Source organism: Merops nubicus, unplaced genomic scaffold (genome assembly GCF_000691845.1).
Source record: "Merops nubicus isolate BGI_N331 unplaced genomic scaffold, ASM69184v1 scaffold20286, whole genome shotgun sequence".
Taxonomy (NCBI): domain Eukaryota; kingdom Metazoa; phylum Chordata; class Aves; order Coraciiformes; family Meropidae; genus Merops; species Merops nubicus.
Genome location: NW_008615828.1, coordinates 8,226 through 34,606, shown reverse-complemented (window position 1 = coordinate 34,606; position 26,381 = coordinate 8,226). Strand labels below are relative to the sequence as shown.

At 39.7% G+C, this 26,381-nt stretch overlaps 2 protein-coding genes across 2 annotated transcripts in view; one reads left to right on the top strand and one right to left on the bottom strand.

Annotated features, from left to right (window-relative positions):
- Window positions 1-12,240, top strand: part of KIAA1211 (KIAA1211 ortholog) — a 21,495-nt gene extending 9,255 nt beyond the window's left edge. Inside the window, exons 4-8 of the mRNA XM_008942666.1 lie at window positions 1,045-1,227; window positions 2,900-5,981; window positions 7,439-7,638; window positions 8,738-8,909; window positions 11,809-12,240. Of these exons, the coding sequence (XP_008940914.1) occupies window positions 1,045-1,227; window positions 2,900-5,981; window positions 7,439-7,638; window positions 8,738-8,909; window positions 11,809-11,969 (3,798 nt within the window). The 3' untranslated portion in view covers window positions 11,970-12,240. The remainder of the gene's footprint in view (window positions 1-1,044; window positions 1,228-2,899; window positions 5,982-7,438; window positions 7,639-8,737; window positions 8,910-11,808) is intronic.
- A 3,647-nt stretch (window positions 12,241-15,887) lies between these two features.
- Window positions 15,888-26,381, bottom strand: part of AASDH (aminoadipate-semialdehyde dehydrogenase) — an 18,302-nt gene continuing 7,808 nt past the window's right edge. The window contains exons 6-14 of the mRNA XM_008942664.1: window positions 24,745-24,851; window positions 24,125-24,297; window positions 23,399-23,591; window positions 22,824-22,942; window positions 20,807-21,560; window positions 19,540-19,703; window positions 18,788-18,913; window positions 17,345-17,476; window positions 15,888-16,295 (exon numbers count right to left, since the gene is read on the bottom strand). Coding sequence (XP_008940912.1) covers window positions 15,888-16,295; window positions 17,345-17,476; window positions 18,788-18,913; window positions 19,540-19,703; window positions 20,807-21,560; window positions 22,824-22,942; window positions 23,399-23,591; window positions 24,125-24,297; window positions 24,745-24,851 — 2,176 coding nt within the window. The remainder of the gene's footprint in view (window positions 16,296-17,344; window positions 17,477-18,787; window positions 18,914-19,539; window positions 19,704-20,806; window positions 21,561-22,823; window positions 22,943-23,398; window positions 23,592-24,124; window positions 24,298-24,744; window positions 24,852-26,381) is intronic.

Sequence of the window (26,381 nt, the reverse complement as noted above, 5' to 3'; positions counted from 1 at the left end):
CTGCATTTGATGTATTAATCATAGAGCCACAATTTTCCTAAGTACTTTACTACTTTGTTATGCCTACATGTAATTCAATAAGCGTATGCAAAATGTCCCACCAGCTTTTAAATAATTGGTTCCCTGATTAGCATATGCTTAACCTCAGAAGATTACAGAGCTGTCTTGAAAACAACATATGAGATTACAGAACATGCTTTCTCCTTTTTTTTTTTTTTTTTTTCTTGTCTTCTTTTTGCTTTTGGATTGTGGAATAAGTCTCAGGGTGATATCTCAGTGACTTGTGGGAGAGACTGATGACAGGCTCGCTCTTGCACGTCTAGACGTACAGTTCCACTGCATTTATTCATGAGAGGAGTCTCACTAAATCACCTTGCTTGTATTTGCACTTTCTGAACCCAAATATTTGAAGGGCAACAGAAGAAAGCACCCATCAAAGCCAATACTGTATTATTTTGGTTTTTGCTGTTCTTTGATGCTAGCTTGGACACCTCCACATGACTGTGGAGAGAAGTTTTTCCGCAGGCAGTGTACCAGTCTGAGATCCAATACCGTAGTCATCTCCCATGCAGATAGTACAGCTCTGTAGCTGCTCTGTTATAATCCCTAGAGAAGTCAACCTGATTTGCTCTTGCCTGAAGTGTATGATCTAAATTATTTAAGGATGTAGGTATTTTTTTCCACAGTAAGCAAACTTTAAAATGTCCCAGTGTGACGTTGCTTAAAACTCTGCCTCCGCCCTTCCCATTCCTAGCAACTTCAGTGAAACTAAACTGTGAAAAAACTTCAGTTAGAATGATCTAAGTAATTTTCACTGGAAAAGTATGAAAACCTGTAGTACTGGACATAGGAAAATATTACAGCTGTAAACTTCCACGTCCAAACTTCATGATTGGTAAAATGGAGAAACGGGGTTTGAAATCTTTTCTGCTAATGACTCCTTTGAATTCAAAACTGCAAAGGCTTTTGTGTATGTTTATTGTTTATTTATTTAAATGGGGTAAGTAGCTTAATACTAGATTCTTGTTTTTGTGATACAAACAGGTCACTCCAGTCAAATCATCTCGGCCAAAAAGACAATTTTCCTGTTCTGGCACAATTGAAACAATCAATTTGGATGCAGTTCCTCAGGCTGTTGCTCGTCTAGACAACAGTGCAGCTAAACACAAACTGTCAGTGAAGCCAAAAAAGCAGAGGATGTCAAGAAAGCACAAGAGATTAACAAAGGTATCAAACCATGGGTCAAACAGCAAGAGGACGGGGTTTGCTTTTGAAGATGGATATAAAACAACTGTGAGTGTACCAGGAATAGCTATAGACAGAGAACTGTCTTAAGATGTGATTAACACTGTTAGAGATAGCTACTGAAAGCTTCTTCAACAAATCTTGTGTCTTCAAGGCAAAACAAAACACATGCTTCTTTTATCTTGAAATCAAGATAGAAACCTAAAGATGAAACCTCATCTGGAGAGAAGATACAAAGAAGTTTTAATATAGCCAATTGAGACAAATACTACTTACTTCTGAACTACTTCCACTAGGATTTTACAGTGGGGGAGCTCTCTCTAGTAAAAAAATTAGGTCATAAAGGTCTGAAGGGTATCTGCCACTTTAATGCTTCTCTGGTATGGGCAATCAGTGCAAAATTTGGTTGGGAAAAGAATTATATTCTCTTAAACTGGCACGGGTTCTGGCAGTGATAACATTGTTTTCTTACAAGAAAGAGTGAGACCTAATTGATACTCTTGCGACAGCTGTAGAGTGAATTACCAGATCCTAGCTTTGTACACTTACTGCATGGCTATTTTGGTTTATTTGTTTGTTTGTTTTTTATCCTGACCTCTTATTAGTGTTTGTAAGTGGTACAATACTATTCAACTAATACAGGGTTCAGAGCAGGCCACTGTCCTTTCTTCCGCACCATTGTACTTACATTTATTACTCTTGCAATGAAGCAACTAAATTTAAACCTCTTGTTTATACAGAATGCTTAACTGGAGTCAGATGATATCTAGACAAATCTAGACAATAGGCAATAGCTGAGCTGTGTTCCTCAAGGAAGGTGCTGAGAAGCACTCTTAAGGTGCAGCTCGTCTTTAGACCATGTTGCTCCAGAGACAAGGAGTGAGATGATCTATGAAGATCATCTGCATTCAGTTTGTAGTGGGCATGGCAGCCACATGCCAGGGCTGTGGGGCAAGCATGGAGAACCTGTCAGCAGTTAGCACGTGCCTCAGTAGAATACACTACAGGATTGTGGGGAGCTCTGGGTTCTCTGTCCATGCCTGGTCCTGGAACTGAAGTCTTAGCACAGCTGATGGGGAAGATATCCTGGCTCAGCATCTGTGAAAAGCAACCAAAGTGTGGCTCTTTGGGCAGTATTCTTCCCTGGCTAGCATTGCAGAGCTCTTTTCTCTAGGCAACAGCTTCTGGCTCTGCAACTGAAAACTAGATTTGCCATGGAAGAACTGGCAAAACAATGCTCTTAAGCAGGTGCTAAGCATTTTGGGCTTAAAGGATGGGATTCTAAGTAGCAGAACAGGCATATGAAACTTGGGCTTTATTCCTTGGGCTTCTGTAAATTTGAAATGGCAGGTCTCAGTCTGGGTTAGCTCACGCACACTAAAGAGTGATTTCAATATTTAGCACTATACTATACTGCTGTCACTGTTGGGATGTTTTCTTTCTTTTAAACGCTACCATCCAAATCGGTGGGAGGCATGAGATCTATGATGATGTGATCCATAAGTTGGGGTGGGTGTGTTGACTCTGGATCTAAATCCTTTTTTAAATGAAAAAAAAAGGTTGTTCTGCATTTGCAACTGATTGATTGTTCACTGTAGAGAATAACAAGCCAACAGGCAATATTCAATAACTCAAACTTGTCTCCCAATTTTAGGGATCACAAAGTTTAACAATAACAGAATTTGAGCCAGAGGACCTAGAAACTCAGCTGTATGGAGACAGATACCCAGGTTATAATGGACACATCATAGCAGACAAACTAAGCCAGAGCAGAGATGAGCAGAAGCAGATTCAGCTGGCAGAGGAGAAAAGATCTGAAGATCACTGGGGGATCGTTGAGGCCGAAAGGATAAGGCAGATTGTAGAAATGGAAGAACAAAGAGAAATGGAGGAACAAAGGTGCCAAGAACTTGAACAGATGCAGAAAGAGCAGGAGAGAAGGCATTGTGAAGAAGAGAGGAGGCAGAATCTCTCTGAAGGAGAGACAGCTTTGAAAATAGAAGAAAAAAAATGCCATAAAGAGGAGAGGAGACTGCTGGAGGCTGAAAAGAGACAGGAGCTGGAGGAGCAGAGGCACCAGGAACTGGAGAAGCAGAGGCAGAAGGAGGTGGAGGAGCAACAGCGACGAGAGCTGGAGGAGCAGAAACACCAGGAACAAGAGGAGCAACGGAGACAAGAGCTGGAGGAGCAGAAGCACCAGGAACAAGGGGAGCAACGGAGACAAGAGCCAGAGGAGCAGAAGCACCAGAAACAGGAGGAGCACGAGAGTCGAGAGCTGGAGGAGCAGAAGTGCCAGGAACAGGAGGAGCAACAGCCACAAGAGATGGAGGAGCAGAAGCACTGGGAACGGGAAGAGCAGAGGCATCAAGAGTTGGAAGAGCAGAAGCATCAAGAATGGGGGGAGCAGAAGCACAAGGAGCTGGAGGAGCGGAAGAGGGTAGAGCTGGAAGAATTAAGGCAACATGAGATTGAAAAACTGTGTCAAGAGGAGGAAAGAAATTTGATGAAGGGACAAAAACCACTCCAGGAACAAAAAAAGGAAGAAAAACAGAGACGAGAGCTAGAAGAGAAAGAGCTTCAAGAAGATGAAATAAAGCTGAAGCAGGAGAATGAAGCTGAGAGCAAAGAGCAGAAGAAACAGGAGGAACAAAAGCAGCGTTTTAAGGAGAAAGGAGAAAAGGCAGAGAAGGAACAAGCCCAGCAAGTAATGGATAAGAAAAAGAAACGAGAAGAGCAGAGGAGACACAAACTCACAAAACAAATGCACATGGAAAGTGCAGAGGGTCTGCTACAAGATGAACTGAAGCAGCAAAAGGAACAAAATGAACGAGAATGGAACAAGCTAGAAGAGCAGAAGGTGGATACAGGAGGAGAAAATCTTCAGCAAAACCAACAAGAAAAATCCTTGGAACAGCAACAGGACAAGGAACAGTTGTGTTCTGAAGGGGCTGATAGGTATCTGGTAGAGGAGAAGCTCCAAGAAGGATCAAGATCCCAAAAACTCAAACAGCCAGAAAAAGGGAATAAAACAGCAGAAGAAGTCCTAGCCCAGAAACTGAAGAGGGAAGTTGAGGCTCAGGAACAGAAGCGAATAGGGGAAGAACTTCGGTGGCAAGAAGTAGATGAAAGACAAACTGCATCCAGACCCTTCACATTTCAAGTGTCTTCTGGAGACAAACAGATTATATTTCAGAAAGTAAATCTGAGTCCAGTCATGCCCGTCAAAGGAGCAGGGCTCTCTTCTCCATCCATCAAAGACTGCGGGATGCATACAGCCAGCAAGGGCTCTCATCCTCTCCCGTCATCTGTGTGTGTACCCCATACAGCTATTTTGGTTACTGGAGCACAGCTGTGTGGCACAGCAGTTAACCTGAACCAGATAAAGGACACCGCCTGTAAATCGTTACTTGGCTTAACAGAACAGAGAAAAAATGTGGATATTTCTTCGCCAGAGAAGACCCAGAAAAAAACCCAGGATCCCAAACCCAGCAGCAGTAAAATGAAATATGCACAGGAGTCATTGAACAACCAGGCCGTGCTGGCTGAGTGGGCCTCCATCCGCTCCAGAATCCTAAAGAATGCAGAGAATGGCAAATATAATGAGAGAGACCGAGTGAGTGTCTGCAGGCACAGTGACGACTGGACACCTCGAGGACGAGGTGCTCCCCATGGCAACTTGAGGAAAACCCTCTCTGCAAATGCGAAGTTCTCAATAACGCCAGCGTGGCAGAAGTTTTCAGAAGCTTCAAGAACCAATTCGGATGCCCAGAATGTAAACGTGGCAAAAGGCAATGAAACAGTGGCTGTGGGGGGAATCACTGGCTCACCTGCCGATTCAAAGGAGGATGTGGCTTCCACTTTTAAGGATAACTTAGCTGAAAAGGCTAAGGAGAAAATGGAAACCCGTAGTGAAACGACAGACAACACAGAAGGCTGTAAATTTGCAAAAGATCTCCCGTCTTTCCTTGTTCCAAGTTTTCCTCCTTCTCCGGGTAATGAATTGCCCCAGGGAGAACCTCCCAGTGCTCTGGAAAATCAGCAGAGTAACAGCACGAAAAAAGCAGATAAACCAGCACCAAACGGAGAAGAAAATGTTTCTCCTTTTGGGATAAAGTTACGAAGGACAAACTACTCTTTACGTTTCCACTATGATCAACAGGCAGAGCAAAAGAAAAAGAAAAGATACAGTGCAGGTGATAGTTTTGATGGTGTGCCTGACCCACTAGTTACGACAGAAGGTGAGAAAGAATCCACCGTTTTTGCTCCACAAGAGAGTACGTCCCCCGGTGTGGGGAGAGTGAGCATCCCTGGTCATTTAAAAGACTCGAAAGACTCTTCAATTACTGTGGCGGAGACTTCACAGCCAGTGGGCACATCAGTGTTTCCACCAGCCACTGGCCAGAGTGCTTTACCCCCTCATGAGAAACCAGCGTGCAAGTCACTGGTCCCCCAGAAACCTGCTTTAGCTCCAAAGCCCACCAGTCAGACACCACCATCGTCTCCTCTCTCCAAAATGAACAGACCAAACCTAGCTGAGGCACTAGGGCAAAGGTTCATTAAAGCTGAATCAGATGGTGGCTGGAGAAAAGATGACAGAGCAAACGCAGTGCACCCCCCTCCATCCAGTGAGTGCAGAAACGAAGAGGAAGAAATCAGAGAAAAGAAGTCGTTTTTCCCATCTATAAGCATTCCATGGAGAGAAAAAAATGACAAAAAGCCTGAGCCATTGAAGAAAGGTATGTGTTTTTCAGAGGTCATTTAGCTGTTGTCCGCATTTCCAAAATGAGGTACTGGAGGGAAAGACATTTGGTCTTAAGCTATAATTTGTACCTGGCATGTCATTTGTGGAGTACAACTACTTCATGTAGGGTTGTCTGAATGACTGGGACTTCCCATCCCCACAGTTTAATTCAGAAACACACAGACTCCGTGTGACCTGTGCAACCTGCTTCAGGAGGTTAATTTCAAGGAGATAACTGAAGTGTGTATATGTGTGTTTTCCTTGGTAAAGGTGTTACCTAGATAGCCTGAGGATGGACTCTGTTCCATGGTAATGGTGTAATGTTTATAATTTATATCATAGTGGGTTTATTTCCTTAGGAGAATATTAGCTAGCTTAAAAATGTTAAGATCTAGGTCCCCTTAGAGTGCCTATCCTGTGCAAATTCTTTATGTAAGCCAATGTAGCTGGACACAGGAGTCTGCGTTTCAGAGGTACTCTTCAGTAAAAGAAACAACTACAGTAGTCATATTGGCTCTTCAGAGGAGGGTTGGAGGCTCCTGTGTCCTCAAACAGTATCCTGTACAAGAGGAAAAATCACCCTTTAGCATAAGGACACTTGAAAGAGCAAGACAGGAATTCAGCATTTAACTGGGAAATCCCAATTTTTTTCCATTCTTGAATTTTGGAAGCATCAAGACACTTCTAAAACCATATGTCAGTGGAACTGTGGCATATTTTTTTACAAATTTTTTATGCTTTTTCTTTTCACTTTGTCATTTTTAAAACAAGATTCATGGAAACTAGTTGGAGGCACAGTGGCTGGCCTGATAGAGCAAGGCCTGGGCCAGCTGAGGGTTTCTGTGCTCACCAAGCTCTGCAGAAGCACCTCTGTACCCCAGTCCTGCTCCTTGCTACTCACAGCTCTATGCTGGGCACGAGCCCCAGTTTCATGAAGGGTATAGGAAGTCAGATGCTCCAAGTGACAATTTTTAAAAAAAGTAAATAAAAAAATTAAGAGGGGCTGCATTGGCAACGGTACATTTCTGCCACCTTTTTGTGAAGTTCAAGACACTCTTCTTCTCTTAATTACAGCTGGAAACACAGGGAACTGCAGTAGGTAGTGGCTGGATCACTTCCATTTGAGTTACAAACAGTCAATGCATATGGATCATTTAAATTTATTTCACACAGTGTGAGTATTTGTAGTAAATTAGGCTATAATTCTAAGCATCAGGTAGGCTATTTCACAAAAAAAAAAAAAAAAAAAAGGAAGTTTGGACAGCTGTATAAGTGACTTAGGTCACTATAGGCATACAGACTGTCCCAGGATTTGACACGCAGTCCACGAAGGCCTGTGAACGTCACGGCGTTCCCCAGGCTTGGCTCCGGAGCTCTCAGCAGGTACAGATGGGTTTGCTGGATAGGGAAGATGTGCATTACTCAACCCGTTCTTGCCGTGTTTTCTTTCAGAAAAGCCCGTCCTCCAGAGCAGGCACTCTTTGGATGGCTCTAAATTCATGGAAAAAGTTGAGACTTCGCAACCGCTTTGGATTACGCTGGCGCTGCAGAAGCAAAAGGGATTTCGTGAGCAGCAAGCTACAAGGGAGGAGAGGAGACAAGCCAGGGAGGCGAAGCAAGCAGAGAAGCTGGCTAAGGAAAATGTAAACAATGTTTAGAAACCTGCTCGCTAGAAATAGGGGTGTCATAAGTAGGACTGTTAGCTAGCTTTGTTATGTGGAAGGGAAAGTTTTTTTGTTTGGTTTGTAAGTTCTCATAAAAGCTAAAATGACTGAGTAAAAGTAATTTACTGAGTTTGGAGTTCCCTCTTGTAAAACGGAGCTCTCCCAGGGAAAATACTGTGCACTAGCTTGACAATTTTAGTGTAAATTCTGATGCATTAATAGCAGGTGGTAGTTAATGGCAATCATAAGCACGACCACTGTGCAGGTGATGGAACAGAAAAATTGCGTGCGGCATGGTTCTTTCAGAGCTTGAGTAAATGATGTTAAGCCTTAATGCCCAGGGAACAGCAGCTGGAATATTCATTTCTAGGTGAACATAGGTCAATATTAGTAAGTTTTAATTTATTTTTATTGTAACATGTATTATTTGGATAAAATGCAGATGAATGACAGAAATGAACCGTGATGTGAAACATCCAAATGCCTAAAGCAGGTACTGAATTCAAGTATCACTTCTTTCCTGTTCTCCAGAGAAAACCATGGTTTTCTATTAGTAAGAAAACTTCTGAAGTATAGAACAGGTGCCACACAAATAGTGATGCTGTATATAGGTGCCACAGGTGGTAGAAGGAGAGATGATGTGGATGACCAAGTATATTTTGGTGCTTGTTATGAGACCCACATTTCTGATAAACATGTGCAGAATTACAGACACAGGTATTTGGCAGAAGAAAACAGCAGTGAGTGTGAAGGTGCCCACAGTTGCACACTGTGTTTCAGTGCTGTATTTAACGGGTAGGGCTGGCTCAAACTGTTCAATATTTTGACTGAAATGACAACATGATGAATTTAACTTTGTGGGCTTTCAGTGTGGTTTTTGTTTTGGTTTGGTTTGGTTTGGTTTGGTTTGGTTTGGTTTGGTTTTCTTTTTTTATAGTCTCTAATAACTGTTAGTTTTAGAAGTATCAGAGTGTTTTCATCTTTTGCAGGAAAGGACAGGTGATGAATGAAATCATCAAGTGTGACATGTCTTAGTTATACCATGACGGACTGTTTCTCATTTGGCAGTTTTCCTTCTCTGTTCTAGGCTGCTGTAAGTAATCAGCCAGATAACAAAAGCAGCAGCAGCAGCAGCAAAACAACCACACTGCAGAAATCTACAACTCAAGAAGGGGAGAAGAAAATTGAGACTGCTATATCAAGACTGGAAAGAAGGGAACAACTGAAAAAGTCAAACACCCTCCCAACTTCTGTGACAGGTAGAGTGAAAGATGCAGATGTACTCTAGGAATAATGCACTGCAGAAGTGGTGCTGCATGTTCTCGAAAAAGGGAATGAATGTGTTTTTTTCTTCTATGCTATCCCTAGAATTACAGATGCATTTGCTTTCAGCAGGGAACACCACAATTTGTCCACATCTCACACGCTGGCCATTATGCTACATATATATAATTTTAACAGGTTTTAATAGTTGCACTCCTGTGTTTACTTAGAAATGCTCCAGTTCAAATTTTAAAAAGTCTCCCCAGGCCACATCTAACAGTATTTTTGGAACATGACTAATGCACATTAGAGAGATTTGATTTATTGTAAATAGCAATTGCAGTTCTTTTGGTGTGGGGCTTAGGACAGAGGGGGAACAATACTTCCACAAAGTGTATTGGTGTAGGAGGTGAAGCATATTGTGTACCCACACGTCTCAGTTTTTCAAGGAGAAATGCCCCAGAATATTTGGAATTAATATTCTTATTTAATTCAATAAGGCAAAAAACATTCCATTGAAGGTAGCCTGTTACTTTGAATTTAGGACTTCTCCCTGCTAGTCCAGTATTTGGTATGGAAGGTTGGAACCAGAACATACTAGTTTATCTGTCATTTTAGTTACACTGAAACAATTCCATTCCAAAAGGCAGACACCTTAAAATAAATGGTTCTACAAAGGGTATAATATTTGGGGTGGTATAAGGTGATTGTTCAAAGAGAGACTTGTCTGTTGTTTCTCTAGCCAACATTAGTCCTAGGCAACAGGATTTAGAGAAGAAGACAGATAGGTGCTGAAGAAACCTTTTTTGCAAGTTGCACAGTAAATAGTGTGGGCTTCTTTGACAGTAAATGCATGTTATCAGCTGAAATCTATTCAGTCCCACTCCAAGCCAAGAATCACAGAATTCAGTTATTGAAAGCACTACGGTAATTTATCCGATCTGAAATAGTAAAGGCTAAACCAGTGCTGCTGGCACATTACAGAGCAAGCTGACCCCCCTGCGCATGCCTATATTCAGCTACTGCAGGAGCTGCACGCCAGTGCAGCTACCCCTGAAAACTTGTCTTACTTGCAACATCTCGGGTTGGACTAGATGACCTTAAAAGGCCCCTTCCAACCCAACCCATTTTCAGATCTCACACAGGCTGCCCAAAGCTGTCCTGCTCCCTGCTCCCTGCTTCCAGGGCCCAGGCTGGCTGTGGGGGCAGGCAGCTGGAGAAGCTTTACAGGGTGCCTGTTGCCCTGTAACAGGGCTTGCCCTGCCGCAGCCCTGCCCCAAAAGTTCCAGTAGTGTGGGGGCAGTTCGAGCAGAAATCAAACTCTAGCGCAGTAATGATGCCAAATTCAATCAAAGGAGGGCCAAACCCCAGTTATCCCTGGTTAATCTGTCTGCACTAGAATGAGAGTTTCAGAAGGAAATGCAGAAGGGCTTCCCAATTTTGAATTACCTGAAGTGAAAGCATAGAACTGTGTTGGCTCTAAAACAAATAGTGACTGAATTTCTGTGTGCTTAATGGCCGCCCAGCTCCAGATGTAGCCACTGGCAACTGCACAGACATCCTACAGACAAGCACTTGTTTATTATGGAACATCTCGGCAATTTGGGTATCCCACAATCAGGAGAACATTTAAGGCACAAGACCAGGCTAGAACATGTTTAAAATAATAGTTTGCCAAGTCCTCCTCTAAGGACATTAAAAAAAAAAACAAACCCAAAACACCCAAAACACGAAGAAGGTGGCATGTTTAAGACTTGTACATGATTCAAGTGCCACAGCAGCTGGTAAGAGTATAACTTTTAAAATAGCATGAATTACCTTAACATTTAAAACAATTAGCTGTTCTAAGTGTCTGTCTGCAGCAATACCTGCTACTGCTGTTCATTTAATTAGAGCTAAAAATACATGACTAAAGATGTACTAAAAAGAAAAAATAATTTTTGCTATCCATGCATTTTTAAAGCTTTTTTAAAACATTCAAAACATGCAAATGAAATGCAACTAAAAGTAATTTGGTCTCAATCTGAAGATTTAACAACAGAAAAACAAAGGTGTTTTGGCTCCTAGAAAAGAAAATGTGTAAGGGATTAATGAGGAGTTCTTTTTTAACTAAGATTTTTAGACCCACCCAATAGGTTTCAGAGAGGAATCACTTCTCTCCAGGCTGCCTTCAAGGGCATTTATTGTCCGAGAATTAAACAATCTTCCAGTTTGACTTGTACAATACACTTCCACAGTTTTGCTCTTGAAAGTTGCTTGTTAGAAATCGGTTGCTTGTTCCACATCCTTTCTTGCTGAGACAGCTCTGTCTCAAATACACTATTTTCAAGACAATGTGACAAACAGCTGTTGGAGAAAGCTGGTTCATTTCTTCTTCAGGCTAGTTTCACGGGAGCGGTGAGCTGAGGCAGGAAAGTGTCAGTCTGCTTTCTTCTCTGTGCTTATTTAAGAATCTTAATCTGAAGAGACAATGTAAATCCTACTGACTGCAGTTGGATTCCACGTGTGCAGCATCTGCGTTACTAAAGGAAAAAGAATAAAATCCAGCTTTATTTCCCATTGTTTGCCACATTGCAGATGTGATTAAAATAGTTTATGTAAAGAAGACAACTGGCAAATTGGAAATGTTTTCTCTGGATCTCCCTGAGACCAATAATGTTGTCCCTATTTTTGTGAGTTACTTGGAGTTACCTCTGAAAAAGCAAACTTAAATATTACTTTCTATTTTATTTGCAAAATAATCAAATTAGGAAGAGCTAACTAAAAGGGTAGGAAATACACGTGAAGTGTTAGAGCTTCACAGAAAAGAAGTAATATCTCTAGAATCCTGCAACAAAGCATGGGGTTCAACTAATGTGTTTTCTTTTCTTCTCCTCCCCACCCCACCAAACACAGTGGAAATTTCAGATTCTGTTCCATCAGCCCCCCTGGCAAAGGAGGTGGCCAAGAGATTCTCTACACCTGATGCTAACCCTGTGTCAACAGAACCAGCCTGGCTTGCGTTGGCCAAGAGGAAAGCGAAAGCCTGGAGTGACTGTCCACAGATCATAAAGTAAACTGTAAAGTTACATCTCTATTGCTATTAATTACTTTATTTATTCAGCTTTTTACACATAAAAAGACCCTGAAAATGCATGTATTGAAGGACTGAAAATTGAACTGATGATCATTTTGCTCTCACTGTAAAGTCTACTCAAGTCATATATTCCATTGCTTTTACAAATAGCTAAATGAGGTCATGGCAAAAATTTCAGAGCCAGACTCTCAAAAATTTAAGACTGCTCAGATACTGGATGTACAATTTAGCAAGTATCATTAAGAAGGGCCTTAAAGTCTGTGGGTATTCGGTTCTGGAATTTTAGATCTCTGCACTTAGGTGGAGGTCTCAGGGTTTTTTTCAACACTCCATTGTCGAAAATGAAGGCAAGATGCATGTTACCTTCTCTTATTCCTGATTTTTTTAAGTGTTAAACTGTATGAACTGTCAGTTCTACCTGCTGTTTGAAAGCTTCTTCCCTAGTGAGGAACTGTGGGAGATACTGTTCCACCTGCAAGTGATAAGTAGAATGATAGTACCATCCAAACGATGACGTATTTCTTTCATCATAGGATTCATACACTCTCTGTATTCCCTCATTCCTAGGAAGAAAACAATTCATCTTACTTTAAAAAAAAATTAACTAAACACAACCCAGAGTTTTTAGAAAGCAGCCATGGAGTCAGTGTTTCTTCTAGTGATTTAAGTGCATCGCTGTTAGTGCTTGGCCATATTGAAGATGCACAGAGACAGTGATTGCAGATTACAACTTTAAATGAATTGACAGGATCTAAAATAAGTAAAACTATTCCTCTGCCCGTGTAGCTCTAAGAATTTGTCTCAGTAAGTTCCCACAGGAGTAAGACTTGCAGAACTGAAGTTAACTGGGACTGGGAAGCTCAGGCTGCGAGAGTCTCAGGAGTTTTAACTCTGCATTCTTCCTGATTTTACTCCATGTGCAACTTCAGGTAGTTCAGGTAACTTCCTGTACTTTGACCAATACAGCCAGAACACTTCAGAAAGAAGTTTACTTACCCCATCTCAGGTGCCTGCTGTGGCAATTTAACACTTTATTACTTCTTGTACCTGAAAGGCCCCCTCCCTCTTACAAAAAAGGATAAAGTCCATAATGTAATAAAAATTTTACTATCCTCAATATCCCACAGAAATCGCTAGGTCTACATTTTAAAAAGTCACCCTAGTAAATAAATCAGTAACACACCCAAGTTTGTTTTACAAGGAAGTCTTTCATAAATTTGAATGGCTCCTCCTTACAACCATAAGGCTCAAAGGAACCTTTAAGCCTACATCATCATAGAGGGAGACATTTTCATGAGAAGAAATTGCATTACAGATTGATACCACATATGTTACATGTATGTACTTTAGCCAAACTGCTGTATGCAGCATGAGTAGCAGCACTTTATGCAGGAAACAGAGTGAAGGCTGCTGTGTCCTCCCGTTCCAAGACTCAAAAAGGGCTTGTCAGCAAAAGTCATCACTGAATACACTATTTATTTCCCATCAAACAAGATTCAGTGTCATGCTTACAACAGCACAAGCACAATGGATGGTGTTAGTTTCAATAGATGTGCAGCAGCCAGATGGGCTTTCTTGGGTCTAAGCCATCAGTTTTGCTCGGTTTCATATTTAAAACCAGAATCTCTAAAGTCACTTTTTACCCTTAATATTGTATTTAAAATGTTTTATATAGCGATGGGGCAATGCTGCTCTCAAGTGCTTGGGGGAAAAAAAACCATACTCAATGCCTTCAAAGTCAAATCTCTGCAAGCTCATTTGGAGAAAGAATTCGGTCTATAATGTTTTTTCTTTTGTTTTGCTAGCATCACAAATTAGTGCAGCTTAATTTAAATTTACACTTTTTCTGGGTGTATAAACCTGCCATATGTACTTGTAATTACAAGAACTCAACTGCCTGAAATCCATCTCGATGACCATTTCATGGGCGAAGGAGCCAGGCAAAAAAAGAGAAGGTGAAGTAAATCAGGATTAAAGAATTAAAGAGACTGGTATTCTGAAAAGCATAGCAGAATTAGGTGCTATTGTGCATGACACAAGGATGCAATTTTCCAATACAATCCATTTACAGCACATAGACTAGTGCTTTTATTAAGGATGGTCTTAATCTAAAGCTTCAAAGCAGAGGTTTTTTTTCAACCACAAAGGTATCTAGTGTAATAATGGAAGCTGTATTATGTACAGTACTTGATGGAAACATTTCTAAAATGTGTATGTTCAACAGTGACATTTCATGTTAAATTAACAAAAATTTGCACTAAATACCAATGAAGTGAAGTGTTACTTTGCTTTAGCTTTGTTGCAACCATTTCTGATGAAGTGTTGGAAATCTGTAAAAATAAAACCAAAACATTACTACCAAGTTCAAAACAGCAAAAATGTTTTAAGAACCGAACAAACCACTATGTAGTATATTGTCTCAATTTTTTCTAACTTATACACACAAAATACCATTTCTTCTGACAAGGTTATATATGATTAACCTCTACGTTCATATAGTAATGTATAAAAACTATAAGATGTATAACTGTGGGGTATTCGTTGTGTACTTTTTTTAATTTTTCAAATGTTTTAAAGTGCAATTGTTTATTATACTAATGTCATTTTAATTCTTATTAAACTATAACCCAGTCAAAATTACCTAATCAATGAGGTATGTACTGTGTGTCTCCTTTTTCTAATCGTGTAGCTCAGGTTTGCTTTATAATTAGAACTTTTTACAGGGCTACAAGTGTCTTGCCTGTGCACTGCTGCCCCTGAGAAGATGAGGAACCACACGTGATGAAGCAACACAGACAGTGCAACCTCTGCTTTACTTTTTAAATCAAGATGATAGAATTCAAATTAGATGGCTTATCAGAGATGAGAGAATAGTTTCAGAAGACTCATAATCAGGAAGATGCTCTCAGTTAAGCATGCTTTTGTCACTGCAAATACTTGATTTGCCTTACCAAGACCACTGGTAATTCCTTTAAAAGTGTTAAAGAAAGACAACCAAAAGCAATTTCAGAACCCTTTATTAATAGTTCTCTGCAAAGACGTTGCAGAGAGCATGCGTTCAAATCTGTTAAAAAAATTATTTGACAGTGGTTGATTTGAGTAGTGCACGCTTCATCTTGGAAATCATACTGCACCTGCCATTGAAATTTAATAAATATACACATGTAAGCATATTCTCCACTTTAGAACACACGAAGTAACTCCTGACCTCAGTGGAGTTAAGTGCATGCTTGACTGCGCTGAAACCAAGGAGGGCCTGGGCCCACAGAAGACAAACTGTTTGGCCTGTACAAACTACAGTAAGCAGGTCACTACTGCTGGGTAAATGTCATGCAGGCTCTGGTCTTCAGAAATCAAGTTAAAAGTTAGATTAAAAAAAAGACTTGGGTTACCCTGCCATGGCACAGAAACCTCACCAGACGAGACAAGTACCAGTCAGATGCCTGGAAGAGCCAGGCACAGGCTGTGAAGGACCCTCAGGGCACAGGCTGGGCTGGACTCACAGACAGGAATACATTCCTCCCTCAGGGAGACAACCACATTATGCCAAGCTGCAGAGCACAGCACCTCACCACCATTTCTCCCAATCCTGCAAGTGTATGAAGCCAGACTACCGACTTTCATCTTCTTACTATGCAGGTCAAAGCACAACATGCAAATCCAAACCATCTGAAACATGTTCTCTCATGAACTGGGAGCTGGGAAATGAGGGAGGGAGAGTTAAACTTCTGGCTGGGTGCTGAGCAGCCATTCTCCTTCAGTCAGTTCAGCAAGTCCAAACCTACTCTGGACCCTGCCTGGTACAAAACACTGAGAAGTCTACAGTAAAATAGGCAGAGTGGTAGAGAGCATCTCTGAGTTCTTGACTTACAACTGTAAACAATAAAAAGGACGCAGCCTAACATCTTATCTGTTCTTTTTTTCCTGTTACAGACAAATCTAGGCAATAGACATAATCATTTCTACAGCCAACAACAAGCTTTGTTCCCCATACTACGGGAGAAGAAAACACCTCTCCTGGAAGCATACTGACTCCTTCTGCTGTCCCATTCTTGGCATTCAGGATCCACACTTTGCCATCTGTAGATACTGCTGCCAAAAGAATTTTGTTCTTCAAGTGATCACTTTGGAAAATGAACGGTGTTCCATATACACTTGAAGTGGCTTCAAATTTCCACAGTAAATTACCTTCCATGTTACAACAGTAGATAAAGCCATCATGGGAGCCAAAAAATATTTCTTCCTTAGTTAAACTTGAGATGCATGGCGATGAAAACACTGGTCCACTAGTGGAAAACTGCCAAACCTACAGAACAAACATAACCACCCCATTATCAAAGATTGTTCACATTATCAGTTTAACAGCAACTGTAATTTTTTTAACAGATTAGTTGTTGACAAGAAAGCATTTTATTTCAAGAGCGTACTGAATTTCAGTTAGGGTTGGTAAATATTTATCAAATTTAAAGGTTGTTTTACACACAGAGTAAGTGATAAATGAGTCATAAAATCGATGTGCAAGAGTTGCTACCTTCTGTGAAGCCCATGTAAAGATGGCCACCTTGGGAAAAGACTATTCCTGGGCTGCTGTATCACAATTAGTAATGAACATCATTAATTCTGCTAACAAGCCATTCTTCGTCAAAAAGGCAAAGATTCCTTCTGCAATACAGGCTTCCTCATCTCTTGCTAATGACGTGCAGATCCCTCCTCAAGAGAGTGTCTATCAATTCTGCAACACTGCTGCAAGCAGACAGAGTGCAGGCCACGGGCTAACACATTTTATATCAGAAAAGGCTTTGGAATTGCCATATATACTGCATCTCAGGCAAACAAACTGAAACAGTGTCAGTTGTTTTAACACCAGGTACAAATCGCATTCATCTCTGAGGAACTGAAAATATATTCCCATTTAACCCAACGTGAAGGCCAGAATTACGATTTGGCATTTTTTGATAAATGCATAAACTTTTTAAGAAACCTTTACATCTAAATAGCTTCCATCTTACAGAAGAGATGTCTTCAAGCCTGCTTGAAAAACTTCAAAACCCACACCATACTATCTAATTTGTTGGCACTACTCTTGACCATTTACTTCAGGTATAAGCTCTGAATTAGGAACTCTTCTTACTGCATCAAGCAACTTGAGAGTCTGCAGTTGAAGTGACATGAATTGCATGAACTACCCTGGCCAAACATTTTTTCAACTTTCTCCTCTCTAGAACAGCAGACATTTCAATTTGGTTCACAAAAAGGTACATGTTAATCATTAAACCTCAGAAAACAGTATTAATAAAGGATCTTATTCAGAGTTTTTTGATGAATATAAAAAAACCTCAGCAACAAGACCTTTACCTTTTCTCCAGAATGAGAGTAACAATATAAGTTTCCATCCACACACCCAACACAAACGTACTTCTCACTGCAGTGAGGAGAGGAGAAGAGTGGTTTCCTCAGGAAGCTTTTCCAAATCTTATGCCCCGTCACCTGGAAACATGGAATATGTGATATTCTTACACAGCTGTAAGAAGCTGCACACAACCACCCTTCCTTCACAGCCTGACCCAGCCTTTAAGAACTCGGGGAGGGGAGCAGGGGAGGAAAAGGCAAAGGCCTTTTCCCATCCAGAATGCATACCAGAAGCAAAACTACTATCCAAATCTTATTCCAACAGATTCTTTAGTGTTTTCCATGGGATAGTCAATGCCTGTTTCACCCTTCTCTTCCTCTCCCTGGGCAAAAATAATAGTGTTGTAGTAGTTCTAGTAAGTGACACATTCATTTTTTATTCCATTCCTAGCTCCTCAGTATGTGATGAGGACCAATGAAGGAGAGGATGTACTGAAAGCAACTCATATTGATTGTGTCAAACTACAAATACTGCAGGAAAATCTGCAACCCACAATCTACGATGGTCACAATAAGCTCTTAATGTAGCCTGCACATTCCTTTTTTTATAAATAATCACTTTGAGTTACAAGCTGGGTTTTTCAACTACCTGTTACTCAGGACCACAGAAAAAAAAAAAAAATCTGTTTCTTCTTAACCACTGCTCACTAGAGCTGCAAAAGCATACACTTGTTTTCTATCACTTGATTGGGCATTGCTGAGGAAACTTGTAGTAGCTATGACATAAAGACTGTTAGAACTGACACTCTGGGTTGTACAAGTACAAAACCATGAAAAACTGCTCCAAGTGACCGTTCCTTTTATCAGGCAGGGCCAGCTATAAGCACACAATGTCTCAGAAAAACATGAAATTGCTCCACATCCATCAGGAATACCATTTCACCACTGCAGAGAACAGAACGATTGTCCAAGATTAAGGGGAATAGCTTTTTAAATGACTACAGGGAAGGAAAGAGCAAGAGGAATGAGGGGGCTTCTTTCTCTATTCTGTTCCAATTTCACTAAGTTCTGTGTATTTTTTTTTTTCTAATCCTACCATCAAAAGGAGGGGAAGAAAAAAAATACACAGAGATGCTCTCACTCACTAGTTTAACTGATAAGGTAGTATATGGGAATGAGAAAGACAGATCCCAACTTTGGCCTACAGTCAGCATGTAAATTCAAGCAAGTCAGCTCAGTTCTTTTGATCACCAGATAGCTTTTCTGATGAAAGAAGCTAGGTGATCATATGTTACCATAAGATATCTTTCACTTGAGGGCGTTATTATGATACACAAGGTTACCGTAATAATTGCTGTATTTCAGAAAGCTATCTTAACTTCAGAAATGCATTTTGGTTTCATCTGAATTTCAGATTGGGATCAAAGACAAGTATGCAAATGCACATACTGGGTTTACAGCCAATAACAGTCCTCCTAGTGTAGCAACATAAAGATGATGTGGAAAAGAACTTAAGCAAGGAGATGAAAACACAGCTCCACTTTCACAGTGTAACTTCCATACACATGCCTTTTTCTGTAAGCACAAGAAAAAAGATAAAAAAATTTTCAGCTGGAGTTAAAGTTCACCACTTTTACAAAGATCTTTCAGTGTCAAAGCTTATCAAACACTAGTGAAGAAGTGAAGAAAGAATCTGCATGCTATTATTATAGCAACACATACACCATTGGCTACTTTCTCTTCCAGTGAAAAAAAATTCAGCTCATGAAGATGCAGTATCTGTCCCTCTTATTTTCCATCTCCCTTCATCTGTATTTTTATAATGTTAATATTTTCTCTCCACCATTAAGCCATAGTTTTACTTCTAGCTGGGCACCCTATTCTGAAACACCCGCACAGAATTTGATAACTAAGACACTTAAGATTTAGTCTCAAACAGGGACTAGGAGCACAAGAACCACAGCTGACAATAGCACCAGAACTATTTACTGCCACATAATCCTAACCCCACTTCAAGCAGCCCTGTTTCAAAACTGTAGTTGTGGACTCCTGAGAACACTAACACAAGTGGAGCTTCAGCTACAAATGTGGTAGATATATAGATTTCTACAGATAGCAAACATGTAATAGATGTATACTACAAACAGGGTCTAAGTTTGGTATTTATTTTTCTATTAATAAAAGCTAGTTAGTGTTCTTACATAAATATCCAAGGCATACACATGTTGGTCATGCGATCCTGTATAGACCAGTCCACTGGAAGGGTCTACAACTGGAGAGCTCTTCACAGCATCTTCTGTGACAAAAGTCCAGTGTATTTCTCCGTTGCTTCTTTGAAGCACGTAGACTAAGCCATCGTAACAACCTATGTGAAAAAAAGCACAACAGGGGAAAAAAGAATTATGATTATTTGTATTCACCGTGTGATTTACACGGCGGGTTTCATCCCTGCTGGGAAGAAGTAAGATGACTCAAGAGGTACAGTTCTGAAACATTTCCCAAAGCTCCTCCTCTTCTTTAAGCTTTGCTGACAGTTCATTCATTCAAAGCTGATTGTTCTGTATGTTCTTTCCAGGTTACATTTAGAATATAGTTATTTCACTGCCTTTCTACCAAATTTTACAGTAATAATATTAGAACACATGGAGAGTTGCTAAAAAAGGAGAATAAGAATTTTTTTTTTATTATCTCTCTCCCTAATTTTCCCTTCTGAAAACAAAGATGCTGAAAAAATGAAGTCTGTATGTTTTCTAATGAAAATTGAACTATATTTCTACAAGCTCCTTCAGTTTTAATGAAACTTTTGATTTTGTTATCAGAGTAAACAGCAATCAAAATACCAGCAAAAATATGGTAACATTAGCCTTGCACAAAAACCCCTCACCACCTGGACATCTGTGCCTACCAGTGATATATACATATTAGCTAAAAGAAACACTAAGATGAATAATGACAACTCTGCTGACAATGGATATGACAAAACCAAAAAACTATCCAATTGTTCTTTACATTTCCAAAAAGAAGAGTGAGACAAGATACTGAAACTCTGAAAAATCACCTGAGGCACCATTACTAATTTCTACCTCCATCCATTTTTAAATACAGTTTAAGACTGTATAACCTTTCCATACTTTAAAAAAAAATCCAACAGTTTAAAGGCCACACCTTAATGAACCTCCGAAAATAAACCACAGCCACTGACTATCCCTTAATAAGGCCTTATTAATAAATTGGCATATAATAAACTACACGTGTATCCATTAGATAAGCTCCATCACTGGTTATCATTAAACTTAGATTACTTCTTCCAGCTGTTTCTATTTTACAAAAAATAAGTTTTGAAGCAGACAGGGAAGTTTATGGTTAAGTGTAGGTGGAGGATATTCAGAGATAAAAAATAAGATTGTCATTCGCCTTGTATTAGAGCAGAAAAAATAATTTAAATTAAGTGTAAAACAAAAAACGTACCCACAATGATGAAATTTCCACACCTAGAAATGCAGGCAGAAGATTCAATACGATCTCCAAGGTTCTTCTCCCATTTTACTTCCCCCAGCTCCAGATCAATCGCCTGCATTGCATGTGAGTGAGAGCCAATGTACACAGCAGCAGGTGCTTCTTCCTTAGCTGGTACTGCCACCAGTGGTGATGCATCAACACATTTTCTTGTGTTGGACTTCCATCTCACGTGGAACAACAACTCAGCTCCCTTCTCCATTTCGTACCCTTGCACATGGCTTTTCGTGACTCTTGGAGACGCTGAATGCAGAAAGGATGGTTGCTGTAGCAGTTCCACTCCCACCTGTACTGTATTACTGGGTTGCATAAAAGACTTGGTGAAATTCATAGAAAAAAAATGATTTCCTCTGCTTAGTGCAATAAATGAAATGAACTCTGAAGCAACCTCGAGACTTCTTTCAGATTTCAGTTTAATATATTTTCTGTGGAATTCCTCTCCACTGTTCCCAGTTAATTTTCTTTTCACGACATTGTCATAATTCATTAATTGGTCTTCATCTGGAAACAGAATTTTAAGAATATGTGTATAAACCTCTCCAATTGAGCGGCTGAGAATAACTTCAAGGAGTCCAGGCACAGCTTTGCCCACTAGTATCTCAATTTCATCATGAAATCGTAGACCCTGTAGGGAGTCTCCACCGCTGTACAGAAATACTGCATCTTTAGAAATCCCAGTGGAATCATCCGGGAGACACAGAACAGACTGAGGGAAAGAAGGAAAGAGGTAACAGCCCATGGGTGCTACACCCTGTCACACAAAAACTCAAGTTGGGTAAAATCTACCTGAATACCCTGAAGTGTTGCAAAAAATCAACAAGTGAGGAAACTCCTCTGCAACAGATCACACGAAACATGTCAGTGCGGACAGAGGCAGTGATAGAGCAAGAGTTGGGGAGGAACTCGTTCTGTACTACAAGAAGTTTTACTTTGCTCCATAGGGAATTAAAGCAAACTATGCTGTATTCTAGTTGGTTGTTTTCAATCTCAATAGCATTTATCAATGACAGCTTCACAGATAAAACACTGACATCTTGATAAATGGGTTTAGGTGCTTTATTTTATTAATAAAACTTAAACTGGTATCTTTTACTTCTGAATTATTTAAGTAACCTACTTATCCACCTATTTTTGAAGCTGTAACCCCTTCCATTCATGAAGGATTTTTTATTTGGCACTCCCTACTTGTTAAGTTTGGGTGTGAAGTTCAAAGCCTGTGGTTTTGGAAGCCACTTTCTGCTGTCTGTAACGGGTCTAGAGCACATCTCACCCCTTTGGGTTGTCGTTTCTATAGCCACCAAGATGGTAAAGTATCAGCACAGGCAAACTGTGTTACCAATTTCAACATTTACTTGTTCAAGTCCTAGCCACAGCAAATCCCACTTTTAGGTGAAACTTGGATGTCTATCTTTGGGGGTGAAGAAGGGGAAAAAAAAAAAAAAAAGTGATACTGTTTGGCATCACGTTTCAATACCTGGAAAAATAAATCTTTAACACAGAAATCTAGAAACAATACAAACACATGGTCCAAAAGACAACTATGCAACTGTGCCATCTATTTAAAAACAGACTCTTCAATTCATAATTACCCTGAGAAGTAAGAGGCTCTACGAACAGAGTAGCTATTTTGTACGAAGTTTCCATGTCCCAGTTCCTTGTTTTCCTCAGGGATACTTTCTTTGGCATGTGAAGCAGTATTCCTAAAGCTACTGACAGGTTACATCCCTCCAATGCTAATTGCTTACATCTCACAGCCTGCAGTTTTAGCTGATAAGAGAAATATTAACTATTCCCTCTTGGCCACTGCAGAGTGACTACACTGAAGTATTAACAGAAAGATCTATAATGCTTAAATCTATAGGCACTAGAATGTTCTGGATGCATTAGTCATACTTCTTAAAACTGTTTAATTCCTGACACATGTATAATGATTCACTTGCAAAGATAAAAAGGCAGCTCAAAATACTACCTTCCATAAATACTGCAATCTTTCCCACAATTCCTCTGCGCCACTCAGTCTACTGTCACGCCTTCTGGAGCTTAGATGGTTCTGGTATATCTTGTTCAGTTCAGATATATCAACTTTGCCTTTGCAGAAAATAAAGTATGATTTTTTTTCATTCCTCTTTCAGCATTTACACTTCCAAAAACTTGCTCTGCCCAAATAGCCACTTTATTCTTATATGCATTTCGCTAAGGTTTTTGAACATTTACCCTAGCCTCCCACATAATCCCACCTTTAAGGCCTGATCTTTCCCCAGCTGAAGTCAGCATTCAGTTGCAGACTGCAAAAGAAATGACTGAGAAAAGGTAAGTGCAGTGTTTAAAATGATTTTGCCACTACTCTTTGACTCTTGAAACATTATCAAGAAAATGTAACACATGCTTATGATTTCCTACTAGGAGTTAGTTATCTCATCTACATATTTAAAAAGCGTGAATCAGATATTGAAGTTTGGTCAATAAGAAAAAATTTAAAATAAAAACCCAGGAATACAGACCACTAAAATAATGCCAAGGGTACTTAATACTTTTTAAATTTACCATGTGATGTCACAGGCAAAGCTTTAATCAGTACAAGCTCATCAGGGACTGCATAAGCTGGTACATGTTTCCGGAGTTCTTCAAGAGTTTTTCTCTCTTCTAAAACACCTTTGGGTACAACAAACAGGATAAGTTTCTCCTCCTGATACCAGGTCACCGCACAAGCTTCTATGTGACAAAGGTCTTCAGCAGCCTGTAATTAAAATATATTAGTCTTGTTTGGAATGCATTTCATCAACAGAGTAAAAAACACATTTTTGAAGTACACATTTTAAAACTGTATGTCTCATGTTTCTACATAACATCCTATGAAACAACTTCTGTTATGTAGCTGAAGTCTGTACTTCACATAAAAATGAACTCAGAGATATATGCATTATTTCCCTGAATACCATGAATGAGAGAAAGCCATGAGTCTGACATTCAATCCTGTAGAACATTCACTGCACAAGCACTACAGTGCAATGCTCACTATTTTTCAGGTGCTTATACAGTTCTCAGTTCTGCTGGAAGAAACCATACAATGAAAGAGATTTCCAAGAACTCAGAATCAAAACTCTTCACTATATTATGTGACTGTATTCTTGACAATAAACCCTCCCAATTTCTTTTAGATGCCTGAAAGTCATCTGAAAATGAGTAAAGGCCCATTTCTGGTGATAATGATGTGTTCCTTATCCCTGCCCTTTTATGCTGGCATACTCTGCTCACTAGCTGTTACACTACCTGCTGCAGACATTCCATGTTAAAGCGTTTGCCATGCCGTTTAATCTGATTGTCTTTCCGTCCCAAGAAGAACAACTCTGCATCCTGCACTCTCCCAAAATCCCCTGTTTCTCTCATTGTGCCCATGGGTACAGTTATTTCATCATCAAGAAAGCAGATTCGTTCTTCACCACCTACACAAGAGAAAACTGTGGTCATATATATTAAATAGCTCACTGTAAATGAAAATTATAAACAGTACTTTATCAAAATCTCCTAAACTCTAACAAGCATTATAGGAAGTACTACAAGATTACTATTAACATCTAAATTTCTGCAATGTGCAAATTGGGCTACACAGTTAATTCAGTTAATACCCAGAAATTACTTCAACTGAGAATGTCAAAATGCATGCAGGAGAAAAGTGAATCTAATGAAAGCAGTCTGCAGATTAAATGATGGTAATTTCCTGTTCATCATTCCAACAGCTTAAAATACCATCAGAAGGGTCCCAGCCCAATTGGAATTTAAAATGCTACATTAATCTGTATATCAGAGGCATACAGCAAGTAAAATAAGCAAAGCATTATTAAAACTCAATTATAGGAAGTATCAGAGAAGAGTAAGAAATACAAAATAACCTATAAATATTTGTCCCTCGCCTTCCAGAACTGCAGAACCGTTGGTATCTCTGACTTCCACTTTTGTTCCAAGGAGTGGTGATCCCAAAGGTACAGGAAAATCAGTTCTAAATACATTAAAGAGAGAACCAGTAAAAAACTTCCCTCTTCTGAACACAAAACAACCGTTCCAGAAACAAGCTAGCATATAGTCCTTTAAAGGATTAGTATTAGAGCAAAAATGAACATTTGGGGCCTCTTTCTACAAAACTTTCTTCTTTAAAAACACTTCCATTTGTTCAGAATTTAAAACCTCATCAATATGCAGGGGTTTCATATACCAAAACACACAGAATGACTGAATACAAGGCTTGAATGCACCCTGAAATACCCTAAAAGAACCCCGGGAATTTCAGCCAGTTTAAGTCCCCCAGGTTGAAACTTCCACCAAGTCAACCGATTTAAACAGATGAAACTGCTTTCAAATTCATCCTCTACCTGTCCTGCCCAGTTTAAGCCTTAATTCTATTTAATTACCAGTGCTGTGAGAAGTACAGATGACTTTCAGAAAAGACTGCTATAATAAAACTGATGTCAATGTCCTCTATCTATTATAGACTACTTCTCCTGAGCTACAGACCAACTCCTTCATTTCCCTTTGTTCTCTAACCTCTTCAAGCACTTACAAAAACTCATTTATGAAACACAGACACTATTCTGAGTGGGAGTATAAGGTAATATTTTCTTCAGTAAAGCAAACTTTAAAAAAGCAAATTAACTTTAAATAACCAGTAATATATGAAGTTAGGCATAGGTTCAAATTCAATATCTATCATAAAGCATCATATTTTAACCTAACAGTTCTTGTTCAACTGCTGTTACTTAGGATATTGAAACTTTATTTTGCTCTCATCAGTCAATGAATTCTTTATCTCAGTGTAACCAGAAAGCAGTAAAATATTGTAAAACGTGTATTTCTGCAAAGTGACAACCTTCTGCTCCTTTTCCTTCCTCTAATCAGCTACAAAATATAACTACTTGACAAACAGGTATGAGAAAGCATCCTAGATATTCAGTTTGTCTACCCCATACCATGGGGAAGTCACATCAAAGACAAAACCAAAAAAGAGCAGAATTTAAAATGAATAAACAAAACTCCAAGATCCTGACATATACTATAGAGCAGCAAAAATAGGACAAACACCATCTTATTTGGACATTATCATTGAGATACTTGGGATTTGACAATTAATTTTGCCAAACATACGTAAAAAAAAAAGAGGGGTGCAGACTACTAAGGCACTTTGAGCTGACTTTTTTTTTTCATTCTTTAGTGTTCTCTAGAAACTCTACTAGTTTTCAGCTAGAAAAGATAAAAGCCCACCGTATTTCCAATTGTCATACCAATACTAAGAAACAAAGAAGACATAAAATGGCCTGTCCTGGTTTTCCTGACTGCAAAGGAACCCTAATGCCCTTTGCAATGATGCTTAGAGGGAACAGGCTCTGAGGTACAGCGTGGGAGACAACAGGCAGAGACTATAAAACTTTCCATCATCCTAAATGCACCTCAGTGAGGACTGAAGAACAGCACGCCACCTGTGGAGCACAGAAACTGAGCAGAGAAAAGTTTCACTGAGGAGAAGGCACCAACTGAA